The sequence below is a fragment of the Chelonia mydas genome, chromosome 10 (genome assembly GCF_015237465.2).
Source record: "Chelonia mydas isolate rCheMyd1 chromosome 10, rCheMyd1.pri.v2, whole genome shotgun sequence".
Classification (NCBI taxonomy): domain Eukaryota; kingdom Metazoa; phylum Chordata; order Testudines; family Cheloniidae; genus Chelonia; species Chelonia mydas.
The window spans coordinates 75,657,813-75,672,779 of record NC_051250.2 but is presented as its reverse complement, the minus strand read 5'-3'; the positions used below and the strand labels follow the sequence as shown (position 1 = coordinate 75,672,779).

The window sequence follows — 14,967 nt, the reverse complement described above, 5'->3', positions numbered from 1 at the left end:
GAAGGAGGCAAAGGACAACAAATGAGGAAGACATCTGGAGGTGCTCTCTCTCCACTTTCGAACTTGTCTAATGGGAGAATATCGGCATTTTTAAATGTGATGTTTTCTATAGCGTACTGCAGTTCTGTAAGTCACAGTGCCTGTGTCGTAGGCAGAGTTTACTACCCCTGTTTAAACCCTGAGGAACAATAAGAGGGATTCCTTTGAAATGAGGAGTATTTGGTATTACTGTTCCTCTGGCAACTGTGAGGGATTTTTTTTTGAGAAATGTGCTTCAAACGTCCTTAATAATTATTAACTACAATGCATGACCCCCAGCTTCAGTGCTCTCCAGCCTTTTGATGGCAACGGTCTATCTACTTGGAGACTGGAACATAGTGTCGCAAGGGACTGCCTGGGTCATCGTTTTCAGCCTCCTGCTGTTGCAGGTTACCCCGTCATATAATCCCATTAATAAACATATGATGTGGCATTGGAACCAGCATACCAGTCTGAACACAGTGGCTATGACAGCACAGTGCCTACAAAACAAGGCAAACTGTCAGTGCTGGAATGTTAGAAACAATACTTCCTGCCGCCAAGGTGCTCCTCATCTTGTTTTGCAAGTACGAGCCACATTATTAGAGCGCGTTAGCATAATATGCAATGGCATTGGGCAAGTTCCAGTACGTTAAATCCACACGTTGTAAGACATTAATTACAGTGAGAGGGAATTAGCATGACCACACTGGAACTTTTTGCTTAATTTTTAATCCACTTGGACCTCCGGGGTTCGGAATTTTGATTTTTGGACTCCAACGTTGATGGATTTTCTATGTGCTTAAGAGAGACTGAGGGTGGTGGAAGCGAGCAGAGGTGGAAAGGAAATCCAATTATAAAGTCTCTGTAACTGAGATAACCTGGTGGCTGGGCACTTTGACAGTGTCTAGATAGGGCGACCACTTGTGCCAGATTGTTTTGTTTTGTTTTGTTTTTTTGGAGGGGGAAAGGAGGAGGATGCTCTTACTCTTATATGCAGCACTGTTTACCTTTTCACTTGGACATCTATAGATGTATTTTAAAAATACAGATAAAGCAACTGCAAAATGATTTGTTTTAAATGTGACACAGAGGGTAGAGATCCACATGTTGAAATTTCAGGGCAAGCCAGGGTACATTTGAAATTGCTGACTGGAAAAAAAAAAATCCAGGCATCTTGGAGGGGAATGGGGGTCACAGTTTCAGAGTAGCTTGATGAATCCCAGAATAGTTTGGTAGGCCCCAGGCAACTGGCTCCACACAGGCAAATCCCCTGCACATGAAGAGCCCCCTTGAAGTACATGGGGCTCCATGCAGGTGCCAGGGTCCACCCATGCTGAGCCAGTTGGCCGGATTGGGGCATAAATTTGCCCGCTCCGTGGATGGAGCACTGGCTTCATTCCTTAGTTTATTTAACAATAAGGACGTTAATACTATAAACAGAATGTTTTACATTTTCAAACATTAAGGGCTTGTCTAAACGAACACTTACTTCACATTAAGCTAGGAAATAAATCTACTCACTTTGCACTAAGCCTCCCTGTGGACTCTGGTGCTGTGCACTGAAAGTTCCCAGGTGTGCTTTGAAATGGGGGTAGGTCGGCATGCACTAGGGAACTGCTAGTGCATGGCACCTTGGTCCCCATGGCCAGCTAGTCTGCGGCCGGCTAATGCGAGGTAGATTTACTCCCCAGCTTTCCATGAAATAAGTGTTCATTTAGTCCAGGCCTAAGAGATTGTCAAACACTTCTGTAAGGTAGGTAAGTAGTACCAGCAATTCTACACATGGGTAGAGGGCTGCATGGGGATTAGAACTCAGGAGCTGCTGGCTCCCAGTCTGGGCCCGGATTGAGAAACCACTTGACTTAAACACCATTTTAAATCCCTCCCTATTGAGGAAAGCACTTAAGAATGTGCATAAAATTAAGTGCATACTTGAATGCTTTCATGATTAGGGAAAGTTTAGGGTTCTGAAAACGTGATCCCCCAAAATATGTTCATGTAGTGACTTCACTGTAGGAAGAAAAAACGATCCAGTCTCCATCTCTCTGTAGGTAGCCTGAGTAACATTTACAACCAGATGAGATCTGGGTAACAAACAGGGCCTGATCTTGTCGTCGTTACTCAGAAAAGTCTCTTCTGTGGTTTTGATTTTTTTGCCTGAGTAGGGAGTGTGGCATTTGTCCCAAAGTTATAAAAAGTTTAAAATACTTTATAATGTATTTCCCCGCTCGCACCTTTTTTTTTTTAATGTGGTCTAGGCAAAGCAGTAGTACCCAGAGAAAGAGGTGGAATGTAATTCTGGGATCAATTAGAGTTCTGTGTTCTAACCTATAAATGAGGTGAACTATCTGAGCAGGAATGTGAAATCTGGAGATAGCAGTAAGGTAGTTTCCAGCACTATTTTTGTATTTCCTGAGGCTTGTGTCATTATATGCTGACTTATTACTATTTTCTTATATAAGATATGAAAACAACACAGGGAAATTGCTTTTCCATTCTATTTCCTGAAGTCTAAAACACACCATTATTTCATTTTTTGCATTCAGATATCACTGACGTTTTAAATGCTGAAAGTCTGTATTAGCTACCATTTTTAAACATGTGTTTGTGTTTCTGAGATCTCTAGTTTCTATTTAATGTTCCTTAGGAATATATTTCCTTTCCTCCATTCTCCAGCAGATCTTTTCCCTTGGCTACCCTTGTTAGAGCATATTGCTACGAGGGGTGTGTGTGCGTGTGTGTGTGCGTGTGCGTGTGCGTGTGCGTTTTTTTTTTTTTTTAAAAGGACTTGTCTGTTTTATTGGGTGGCTCTGCCCTGGATGGTAAACCTTGCTGGAGGGGGTGTGTGAAAAATTGTTCGGTGTGGTGAAGCCAAATTATGTGCCTTAGGGAAAATACATTTTATTTGTTTGAGAGTTGTAGCTGCTACTATCTACCATATGATCTGGGCTAAAATGGCACCACAGTTGCTCCTTTTATAATTCTGTATTTTTATTGAATAATGCAATACATTTGTTTTTGGATTGAGCCAACCTTTTTTTTTTTTTTTGGAGTGCAGGGGGGGACAACCTTTTTGGTCATGGTTAGTTCCTCATCAGCTTCTAGTTACCTTTTTTCTTTTTGATGTTCTGGCATGTTGTTTGTTGCGTTTTGACAGGTGTACAATATGTTTCAACACCAGAGCCTCGGAATTAAAGTCAGCATTCGGGTGACCAAGCTAGTCCTCCTTCGAAACCGTCCCGTAAGTTCTTCAAAACTTTCATACAGCCGCTGTGGTCTGTCTTTAAAATCACGAGTTAGGCTGGGGAGTAGCTGTTATAAAGATTCCCTAACATGGTTAGGGAATCAAAAACACAGTTCCCAATCCTATAAACCCTTTGGGCCTACTACTCCCAAAGAAGCTTGCTACTGTTACCAGCTGATGGCATTAGCTCTTTAGGTGAAGTGGTAGAGATCAGTGCTTTGGTGCTGAATTTCAGGCCCCAGGTTAAGGCCGTGATGATGCACATATAACCTTCACAAGTATAACTTGGAACTGTATGTTTGTCACTTAATGATTTGATGCTACATAGACATATGTATCCCCTAGTTTGACCAGTCTTTGTTTATTTGAATTCCTTTTTCTTTTCTAAAGGCAAAACTGTCCATTGGGCACCATGGAGAGAGGTCTTTGGAGAGTTTCTGTCACTGGCAAAATGAAGAGTATGGTGGAGCAAAGTATCTTGGCAATAATCAGGTTCCTGGTGCAAGAGATGATACCCCTCCTGTGGATGCTGCTGTCTTTGTTACCAGGTACAGTGGATGTGGTTTGCTCGTCCTGTTTATATGGGCCATTTGGTCAACAAGTAATTCCAGCAGCCATTTCCCACTGTTGCTGATGGTTGTCCCTCATTCATGCTAGCTTGGGTTGTATGGATAATACGGAACAGAATGGAATGATTTGTCTTGATTTTTAAAAAAATGTAATTCTTTCAGTGGCAGTGAAAGGTCTTTCCTTTTTGGAATGCTACTGGGCGACCTGTTAGTCCGTGCTTTCTCTACACAACTCAACAACAATAAAAGTGGCAGTTTGTGGCTATTCCATTTAGAACCAGCACTTATCTGCTTGATCCACCATGAAACTAAACCACCGTTAGAACTTGCTCTCTCCATTGGCGCATAGCACAGATTGTCCAGGGTCACCCTTTTGTGGCTCTATATAGTGATCAAATACACCATGCCAGTGTAAGGTTCAAGTCCAAGGGATGTTACCCATATTGACCTATGGGACAGAATACTGCTATACCCGGCATTATTATCCATCCTTCTACTTTCTTTCTGTCTATAATGTGAATAGAAAAAAATTCCGCATCTTCTATTTTTTAAGAAGACTGCAGTCGTGATTTTAAATTAAAGTATCGGTAAGGAAGAAGGATTTTGAATGTCAACAGAAAGCAAAGATTTACGACAAAAAAAATAGAGGCTCTTCCTGTTCTGTATAGGTACAATAGTATCGATACTCTTTGGAAATGATTTCCCTATTTCCCAACACCTTGCTTCAATGCCCCATAATGCATTTGCTTGGAGAAAGTCTTCCTGTATCTTTGTACATCATGGATCCAGATGTATGCAGAGATACTTCACCAAGGTCCATATATAAGGATGGCCACTTAATAGCAATAACTCTCATGGAACTGGTTTAGCCTAATGACCGTGAAAGGCAATGACAGCTAATAAATCAAGTTAGTAAATTCTCATAAAAGGGATGCATTTGGTGAGTGCCAAGAGATTAAGTAGTCTGTAGTTCTAAGTTCTAGTTGTTTGATGCAGAGTAGCAAAGTAAGGGTTAAAAGCAGAACTGCTCAAGATTAAACTCAGGGAGCATCGTTGTTGTCTTATTCAGCACAGAATTTTATTTCACGTGTTTCCCAGACATTTATATAAATGGTTTCTCCTCCTCTTCTCTGTCTGCGCTTCCGGGAATTTATTAACAAGGGCCATTTAAAAACCATTTTCCTCCCCCTTAAATTTGCTTACACAGTTTGAACACAGTTGAGAATGAGTATTTTGAACGAGACTGCACAGCATTCATTGCATAGGGCTGCTGTCAGTGTGAGAGAATAGCCACCCCGGGTGTCTAAATGAACAGGATTCTATAGTATAAAAAACACGAATTGCTGACAGGGTGAAAACTTAGTCCCTCCCTAAAGCATTTTCTCTTGTTTCTATAGACATGATGATGATGGTGATCATGGGATGCTAATGATTGTTAAATAAAGTGGGCTACAGAATATCCAGTCAGTGATTTCTGTGCCAGTGCACCGGGCTAGTAAAGTTCCCCAAAATGCACCTTTGGGTATGATTTGTGCAGTTTCCTCTGGAGTTGGTGCAGGATCCCCCATCTGCTCTGTATTCAGTGCAGTCACTCAGGCCTTGATCCAGTAAAGCACCTAAGTATATGCTTAACTTTTTAAGCAGGGTGAGTCATCTCTTTGAAGTCAATGGGAGTAATACACATCCTGCTTATAGTTAAACATGTGCTTGATTGGATCAGGGCCTAAATAAATACATACGATATTTTTTTAACTCTCATCTGTGCATCCAGTTGTGCTAATTTCCAGCACGAATCTTTTGATCCTGTGTGACACGGTGAGGCATGCAAATCACTCTGATGGGGTTTTAGGCATTGGCAGGGAGAAGCGGAGCATTTCATCTATGCCCTCTGCAGCTTATGAAATTAAATGCTTGGTGTCATGCTAAACGAGTTAGAGTCAGTCAGTTGAAGAAAACTGTAGGGATCCTCTCTGGGCTAAATGGATTTGGAAGGTTTTGTAATAATAGCCGGAAAGCTACAACTGCCACTAGTTGGGATAATAAACTTGAAGAGCAGCTAATTTTGTGAGGAGGAAAATTGGGCACAGGACCACTGGTTTTCTTCAAAAGAACCACATCTATCCAGCACAGTAGGCCAGCAGCATGTGATTGCAGTGTTTTCCCATTCCCGCAGTTCTAACCCATTCCTGTTCGTGCAACATAAAGGATGCTGTGTTGTTTGGAAGGCCTCTGGTCCAGCAGTTCTTATTTGTGTAGCAAGGAAACTAGGTATTCTTCTCTTGGCTTTAGAAGCATGTGTGTGTGTCCCTGGATCCTCACCAGACTGTTCAGATGGACCAGCCATGGAGGATATGGAAGCAACAGCATGTCCAGCAGAAATACCTGAGCCAGAAAAAGCAGAAGCTGGATTTTCAGCAGCTGCAGCTGCTTGAGAACTCAGAATCTTTAGGGTCAACCTCCAAAGAGAACTCTGGTTCCAGCTTGCTGCCCGTGTTCACGAAAAGGAGCCATGAACATTTTGCTTCTGGGAATTTACCTTTGCCCAATGAAGCAGAAAATAAGTGTTTTCCCCATTTGTACTTAATAGGAAGTGCTCCTGTAGAGAGGAAAATCCCTCCGATGGAATGGTGCGTGGCCACTTACGAACAAAGGCGGCCTTACACAAGAACCAGGGGTCACCCGATGAAATGAATAGGCAGCAGGTTTAAAACAAATAAAAGGAAGTACTGTCAACCTGTGGAACTCGTTGCCAGGGGATGCTGTGAAGGCCCAAAGTATAACCGAGTTCCAAAAAGAATTAGATACGTTCCTGGAGGATAGGGCCATAAATAGCCATTAGTAAGGCTAAGATTATGTCACGGAGGTTGTGGAAGTCATGGAATTCGTGCTACCTCCGTGACATTGGGGGCCCGGCAGCAGCCCAGCCTCCATGGACAGCAGGGGATAGCTGTGGGCGGCGGGACCCCCGCAACTGACCGGCAGCCGGTGCCACCGGTGACTCCTGAGCTGCCGCTGCTGGCAGGGGTCCCCCTGCAGCAGCTCAGCCGCTGCAAGCAGTCGGGGGGCCCCCCACAGCTCCCAGCCAGCGGCAATGGCAGAGGGACCCGAGAGCTGCTCAGCGGCTGCGGGTGGGGGGCCCTCACAGCTCCCAGCCGCTGGCAGCAGCAGGGGGACCCCGGAACTGCTCAGCGGCCAGGGGCAAGCGGGCGATGGGGGACTCCTCTGTCACTACAAGCCCTGCAGCGTGGCGGGGGACCCCTTCCAGCCGCTGGGCAATGGGGTCCCTGCAGCTGCCAGCCGCTGCGGAGCGGGTGGGGGGAGAGCCAGGACCCTCCTTCCTCCCCAGTGTGTCAGGGATGTTTTTAGTACAAGTCAGGGACAGGTCCTGGCTTCCGTGACTTTCTCTTTCTTGCCAGTGACCTGTCCCTGACTTGTACTAAAAATATCCATGATAAAACCGTAGCCTTGGCTATTAGCAAAGATGGTCAGGGAAGCAACCCCATGCTCTGGATGTCCCTAAGCTTCTGACTACCTTGTGCTGGGACAGGACGACAGAGGATGGATCGCTCAAAATTGCCCTGTTCTTTTCATTCCCTCTGACGTATCTGGCACTGGCCACAGTCGGAAGACAAGATACTGGGTAGATGGACCATTGGTCTGACCCAATATGGCCGTTCTTATGTTCTTGTATTCTTATGAAAGCCTGACAAATGGTCAGTATGCAGAACGGTTGGATGCAAGGTCCCAGGGCAGAAGGATGGGTTTCTTGGCTTTGTGTTTTGGGGGCCATTGAAGGTATTTTACTCCCAGACCCAGCTGCAAAGTACTGCGTGGCAGATGAAATGTTAGGTTTCCTTTTATTGCTTCACTTAAGAGCACCACTATGACCAAAAGAGACCAGCCCCCTTAGAGGTGAGGGATTATTCCACCTCTATAGAGATTGGTCATAGCCTGCACATTGTGCTGAATTATTTACAAGACCATTAGTTTTATGGCATGGTGGTAATTCCTCCTACTTGACTGAAACCACCAGTCACCTTTCCCGGTAGAACCACGGAGCGCAAATGGCAAGACTTGTGATGCATTGTTTGCTAAGATAGCCAGTCCGGAGAGATTCGTTTCTAGTGATGGCCCTCTGCCATCTATTCGTAGTTCAGCTATTTGTTGTGACAATAAAAGCATCTGTTTGATTTACCAGTTTATATAACATAATAAGTCCTTAAATAAACCTCTGTCAAGCTGGCTCTGGGAACTCAGGAATTGTTCTTGTGCCAGCTCAGTGAAGAGCAAATGTCAAGGTGTCAGACGCAGCAGCACTGCTCTGAAAAATGAAATCCCTGGCCAGGGCATGGTGGTGGCTTCTTCTTATTTTGTTTCTGCCTGGTTTTTAACCCATTGATGGCTGTAATCATGGCTTTTTTGCCATGAAATGTAAGCTTGGAAATATTCAGGGTCGGTTTTTTAATATGAATGTTGACAGTTAATTTTGATTATTTTCGATTGCTTTTAATTTTTTTTTTAAACTAACTTGAGCTGGGATTTTTTTTTTTTTTTTTTTAACAACTTGGTCAAAGGAGAGTAAAGGGCCCAAGTCTCATTGAAATGGGTGTTCGGGATCTCACTCCATTATTTTCTTTTGAAAAATCCCATTCTTCCATTTTTATTCCAGCAGGACATTCTCTTTACCCTTCCTCCTCCCCCCAAACACAAAATCCCACCTGTGGGCTGGGCACTTATAATCACACACTCGCAATGTATGTGCATAACTTTTGCGCCCACTTACCCTGGATTGAAAAGGCAGTTGGCGTAATGACAAGGCTGTTGCTTTGCTCAGCTTGAACCCTTTGGTGTCTCTTAGCAGCTTTAATAGATTTCCCTGGCTCCTCATCTGTAAAGCAGTGCTGCTGGGAGAAGCTAGCACTCTTTGCCCAAGCGGGTTCCCAAGGGTGAGGCAACGACAGTGGAGATGCTCTGATCCTTATTTGAATGTATGCAAACCTTATTTTAATTTTTTAAAAAATATTTGTGTTGTAACTTGGAGCATTCCAATTGGAGCATTCGTAATGGAGCATTCTTGTGATATTTTGATATTATTTAGATTAAAAGCTCCTAGGGGCAGTGGCCATCTTTGTTCTGTGTTTGTACATCATCTAGGACAGTCAGGTCTTAGTCTGGCTTGGGCTTCTGGGTCTTACTGTGTCACAGACAGTGGTGATGATCTGCTTCCTGTCCTGGTCAAACCCGGGAAGTACAGTGGGATGTGAATAAGGTGGGAAAACCTGTTGATTGAACTCTTTTGAACCTGGTTAAAGGCTGTTGGTTGCTTCAAGTCTTGGATGAAAATTCAGGCTGGCTCGTATTTTATTTAAGTCGTTTTGTCTACCTCTAACCTGAATATTTTGTTTACTTTTCCCCCTTCTGCTTCCTCCTTTTGTTTTATTTCTGGCTCTTTCCCTTTTCTTCTTTTCTGTGTCTGTGAAGCAAAAAAAAAAAATATATATATATATATAACAGAATGAAATAGATTAAAAGGGGAAGAATTTGAAAGAGAGCAGTTTTTATTGTGATTCCAACCAGGGGTCTGGGACCCCCTGGGCGGGGGGGGGGGGGCTGTGAGCAGTTTTTAGGGGCTCCCTCAAGCTGGGCCAGAGTTAGACTCGCTGGGGCCCAGGGCAGAAAGCAAAAGTCCCAGGCAGTTGCCCTGCTTGCTACCCCCTAACGCTGGCCCTGGCTTTTATATGCAGAAACCAGTTTTTATGGCACAGGTGGGTTCTGGAGTTTCTATAGCATGTCGGGGAGGTCTCAGTAAGAAAAAGATTGAGAACCCCTGATTCCGACACAACTTTGTTTTTCTAGGGCTCAGTCCTATATAACCATGTACAACGTCAGCTGATTTCTCCTCCCTTAGATTTAGATTATGCTGCAGGATTGCATGACGACGACTTCTTTTGAGCAGTACTGTGTGAACGTGAGTGGCCCAATTTTAGTCTAGGCTATTGACAAACTTTGTCATAGAAACATGTGGTTTCCTACTTCCTAATGTGGCAGTTCTCTCTTGCATGTTCGATCTGAAGAAGCCTAGGTTTGGCTTTGGATGTAGTGAGTGGAACTATCAAAATAACTCTTGTCATCTTGAAAATAAGTCAGTGCTGTCATCGTGTGTAATACACAGCAGTTAAAGGACCTTGACTTTCCTGCTGGCTGGGAATGTTTCAGAACTTTGGCTCATGGACCACTGGTTTTCTCTAATCTGTTCTTGAGGCACAGCATACATCTGATTTGTGTTTTTGTTTTCTTTTTAGGACAGATTTCTGCGTACACAAAGATGAACCCTGTGACACAGTGGGTAAGTCAGTGCAATTAGGAGGGGTATGTTTTAAATGCCAGCTACGTATTGAGATTATCAGCTCTCTGGACGATGCCTTTGACGCTTGGGTTTGTTCTCATGCTTCTGTTATTGTAATGAATGTGGCCATCATACAAACATGGACTTAACAGCTGACAGATAATGCATACCAAGTGTCCTATGTCTGCCCTTAATTGCCTACATAACATTCAGATCTAAATGGCAGTTACATTCCTGATGCCAGGCTTTGGCAAAGTGGGTATTTTTTCTGCCTTTTTTCTCTGTCTAATCTCAATCTATTTATGGGACCCCTGCCATCACTGGAGTATTCCATTGCCTCCCAAGTATCAAAAAACAAACATCCGTAACGATGTGTGTCTTCCTCCTTTCCTGGCCTGTAGGGGAAGGGTATGAGAGAGAGAGAAAAGAAGGGTCTTACTGAAGCAAAGCCAAATTAGAGATTGTCTTTCCCACCTCTAACTTCCTAACTACATTTAATTGTGTCCCAGCCCTGGTTTTCCAATGGCAGGTGCCACTACACCCCACACCTTACATACTCCATTTGGCATAGGTTGACTGGATCTCCAGCCCTCCAGTTTTTCTTTTATCGCCGCACTACCTGCTTTTGGAGGCCTAACTCAATATACTATCCATGATTATCATGTGATTTGTTTACAGATTTACTTCAAAGTCCAGCTGCCTTTGCCCCAGTTTCTTCATTCCAAGTGAATTCTGGTTTTGTCATCCGTTCCAGCAGGTCTCAAAATGAGTTCAGTCTCTGGAAGCTGGGGACAACACTGTAGTTCGTGCTAATAGAGAGAAATAGCTAGGGAGGGTTGGCTTGGGGGAAGATAACTTTAAACATTCTTCAGTAGGAGGTCTGAGACTGTTGTGAAAATCACGTCTCAGAACACAGATTCTTCCGTGTGTGTGGTGTGGAGAATAATCATAGGGGATAAAGGAAGTAAACATAATTGAAAAATATATACATTCTTCGTTCAAATATTAACAAGATCTGTGCCATATCTCCAGACTTTCCAGTGGGAATTCTTTACAATGTGCTTATTCTCTCCAAGCCCAGTGGAAAACATCCTTCCGCTAAGGAAGTATTTAAGCCGAGTACCTGAGTCCGGATGTGGCTCCGGCACAGTACATGGTGATCTCTGCGCAAAAATAAAGCTGAGGGAAGACACATGCTACTGCTTAACAAATGCTTACTGTGTTCAAATCTCTTTCCTTGTTTAAAGACTGCATTAATGAGGATCCATGTTCAGGAATTATCTTTCCACATACAGTCTGGCTGAGGAAATATGATGATGTGTCTTTTCTGTTCTTGCAATAGCTGTGTAGTTTCTCTCTCTGGCCCAGTGGGATTCTTGTAGAGGTAGTGGAAGATAGGGTGGTAAATACCACATTTGTTTCCTAGTCTTTCCAGTGCAGCATTTCCCAACCTGGTGGAAGTTGAGCACCTATTCAAGAAAATAAAACCAGTCCTGCCCCCTCCGCATAATCGTCTTAATCTATTTATCTTCCATGCCCCACTAGCTAGCTCTTCCTTCCTCACCCTGCAGCGTATCCCACACTTTGGGAAATGGTTGTGCAGCTCTTTGTAATATGATGCATCCTCTCCTCTGTTACGTGCCATGGTGAACACTGAAATCATTAACAATGTTGACATTTAAAATGCCATCAGTGGCATCCAAGTGAACGCCTAGTGAAATGAATGAGACAGTTTGGATCTCTGGGAGCTGCAGTTTCAGGCTCTCTGCAAACTCAGGTGGATACCTCAGCACTGAATTTTGTAGGTTTTCTTTGAAATGAGATCTCTAACATCTTAGCTTTCATTAGAACAACTGAGGTATCTGTCTGCCCATCAGCCTGGCGTCCATTTATGCTCCCTACTTTGGGAAATGCCGCTCAAGTGGTAGGATGTGGAGCTGAAAGGGTGAGAGTCACTTCTCTGCCCATCTGTTCATCATCTGCCTTGATTAGGATTATCTGATTGAGTTTCACACAGTGGTGCAGTATGCATTTTGAGACTGCCATGGTTTGAGGAAGTATCATTTCTAAGGCAGAACTGATTTGATCGGTCTGAGTAAATTTGTCATCCTTGTACTGAAAGGGGTACATCCTAAACAATATGATGAAGTTTCTTGATGGCTTGGCTGCCCCAAAGATTTTGCAGAGTAACAGCCGTGTTAGTCTGTATTAGCAAAAAGAAAAGGAGTACTTGTGGCACCTTAGAGACTAACCAATTTATTTGAGCTGGCGCTTTCGTGAGCTACAGAAGTGAGCTGTAGCTCACGAAAGCTCATGCTCAAATAAATTGGTTAGTCTCTAAGGTGCCACAAGTACTCCTTTTCTTTTTTCCAAAGATTTTTGTTTATCTAGAGATCATGATCTACCTTTTCTGTAGATAAACTTGACCAATTAGTGATTTTTTCCCCCTTGGCAGTTTATATAAGTTCTCTTTCCCTCTCTTCACCAAAGGTGTGGTGGTTTAACCCTTAGATTTGTCTTTATTTGCGAAATTCACCCCGATGTAACCCGTGCATATCAGGAAAGTTACACGAGTAATTAAGTTGTCCTTGTGTTTTTGTGTGGTGGATCAGGAGTCATTGCAGAGGAAGAATAAACTACGGTTATGTTCTTCTACTTCAATACAAGGCTCACCATTTCAAATAGCAGCATCTGTGTTCAATTCCTACGCAGTGATAGTGGCGATTCCACAGTTTCCCCTGCTGTTCAGAGTAGGAAGTAGTTGCTATGTCTCAGGCACTAGTATGCAAGAATTGTTGTCTTTTTTAACGGCCACCGTTATGTGCATTGAAAGTATATTAAATGAAGTTATTACATTTAGCTGATCTTGATATGGATATATTTGGATCTATCTACATTGCATCTGGTTTTGTTTTCTAATTCTTACGTGATCAATCACGGTTATGTTTAAATGATGGTGTTCATGGCCGTCCCTGATCATCATGGTGCCGTTTGGCCTTAAGTTCTGTGAATCTATGAAAGCAGCTCAGTCACTGAGCAGACATCCCCTGCACCTGGCAACCCTGAGCCCGAGCAGATCCCTTCACCATGCTTTTAGTGCTGCGTTCTCATTCTCTTAGGGCTTGTCTACATGGTGGTGCAACCTGCTCCATGGGGTGTGATTTCTAAAGCGCACTCATGCCTTGTACCTTAATTGGTCCGTGTACACCTGGCTGGTGTGCTCTAAAGGTTCCTAGTGCACTTTAACATAGTCTGGTTTCAAACAGGAAGCTGCCACGGTCTGGGTGGCCTACCTAGTGGGTAGAGCAGGACCTTGCCTGGCAGTCGTGGCTTCAGTTTAGCTCAATGGCAAGCGTAGATCCGGGAGTCCAGTACCGATCTGAGAGTGAAACGAGTCAGGGTTGAGGAGCCAAGCCAAAGGTCAGAGTCTGAGTCGGAATCAGGGCAGAGAGGCAAGGACTCAGCTGAAGCAGGTCACGAAGCACAACCATTTGGAGAAGGGTTGTTGGGCCCAGCTGAGCTTGCTGGGTTGCCTAGCGATGAGGCTGGCAGCCAGTTGTGCTCCTGACAAGCACTACGTTGAAGCGCACTAGGCAAGCTTTAGTGCACACCAGCAGCATATACACAGACCAATTAACATGCAACCTGTTGGTGTGCTTCAGAAATCCCCCACTCCCGCCCCCATAGGGCACATTATCCCACCGTGTACCACCACTCACTTTTGTAATTTGGCTTTAAATTTAAAGAACAAGGTCTCAGCAGAAGCATGCATCATTTTTGCTTCTTCTCCCCCCCGCCCCCACCTCCAGTAATTTCAGAAGATTTGATTTGGTTGTTAAATTGCAGAATTAAGAAAAAAAATTGTAATTAGCTTTTCAGAGGCCATTTGCTCTTCTGCAGGGCTTGATTAACCCATCACTGGGCCCTAGGCAGACATACATTTCTGGGCCCCTAGCTTCTAATTTGAATAATAATACATTTCCGGGATGTTCCCTCCGTTACATGCCACTGCAGTTAATGCCCATCCCAGCCAGTTCACATCCTTGGAGAAGGAAGTGGTTTCTTTATCCAGTGCTCTCCTTAGCTCTACTGGGAATGGCTACGTGAGTCTCAGTTGTGTGAGGACTATCTCTGCCCGCTCTTCCACTGGGGTGGATTTGCGTGCCAACTGAAAGAACTTCACTCGCTTCAGTGAGTGGCGTGGCAGCCTGGCACAATGCCACTTAAATTTGGCTCGGCTGCCCAAATTTGAGAGGCGTTGTGACCCCGTGCACCAGGTCGCAACGCCACTCACTCATTTGAGTGAAGTTCTTTCAGTTGGCATCAGTAAAAACAACCCCCCAAAAACGAAAAAAGCACACCACCAGCTCACCATTTTCAGCCTCCCTCATGAATTTGGACTCAAGGCACCTGCCTAGTTTGCTTATGTGTTAATCCGGCCCTGCCCTTCTGTCGTTAAAAGACGTTTTTACATAAGTACACAGTAGTGATCATCTTGGAATAGATCATTGGTCCATCTAGCCTAATGTACATCATACTATCTTGTGTATGATATTGGCCAGTATTTCATAATGCACTACCATGTTATGTATAAGGGAAGAGGCTTCTTTCTGCTGTCAAGTGGCAATCAGTTAATGCCCTGAAGCATGGGGATTGATGCTACTGATGCAGAGAGAGTAGGGAGTTCAGAGTCTGGACACCTGATTTCTCTTCCCAGCTCTGACCCTGACTCACTGTGTGACCTTTGGCAAGTCACTTAACCTCTGAATGCCTCAGTTTATCTCTGT

The 14,967-nt window shown here is 44.0% G+C and overlaps 1 protein-coding gene across 2 annotated transcripts in view; it reads left to right on the top strand.

Moving 5' to 3' along the window:
• Positions 1 to 14,967, top strand: part of ADAMTS17 (ADAM metallopeptidase with thrombospondin type 1 motif 17) — a 252,091-nt gene that overhangs the window by 44,016 nt on the left and 193,108 nt on the right. For both annotated transcript variants that reach the window (XM_037911106.2, XM_037911107.2), the window contains exons 5-7: positions 3,179 to 3,262; positions 3,656 to 3,813; positions 10,137 to 10,180. In XM_037911106.2, coding sequence (XP_037767034.1) covers positions 3,179 to 3,262; positions 3,656 to 3,813; positions 10,137 to 10,180 — 286 coding nt within the window. The remainder of the gene's footprint in view (positions 1 to 3,178; positions 3,263 to 3,655; positions 3,814 to 10,136; positions 10,181 to 14,967) is intronic.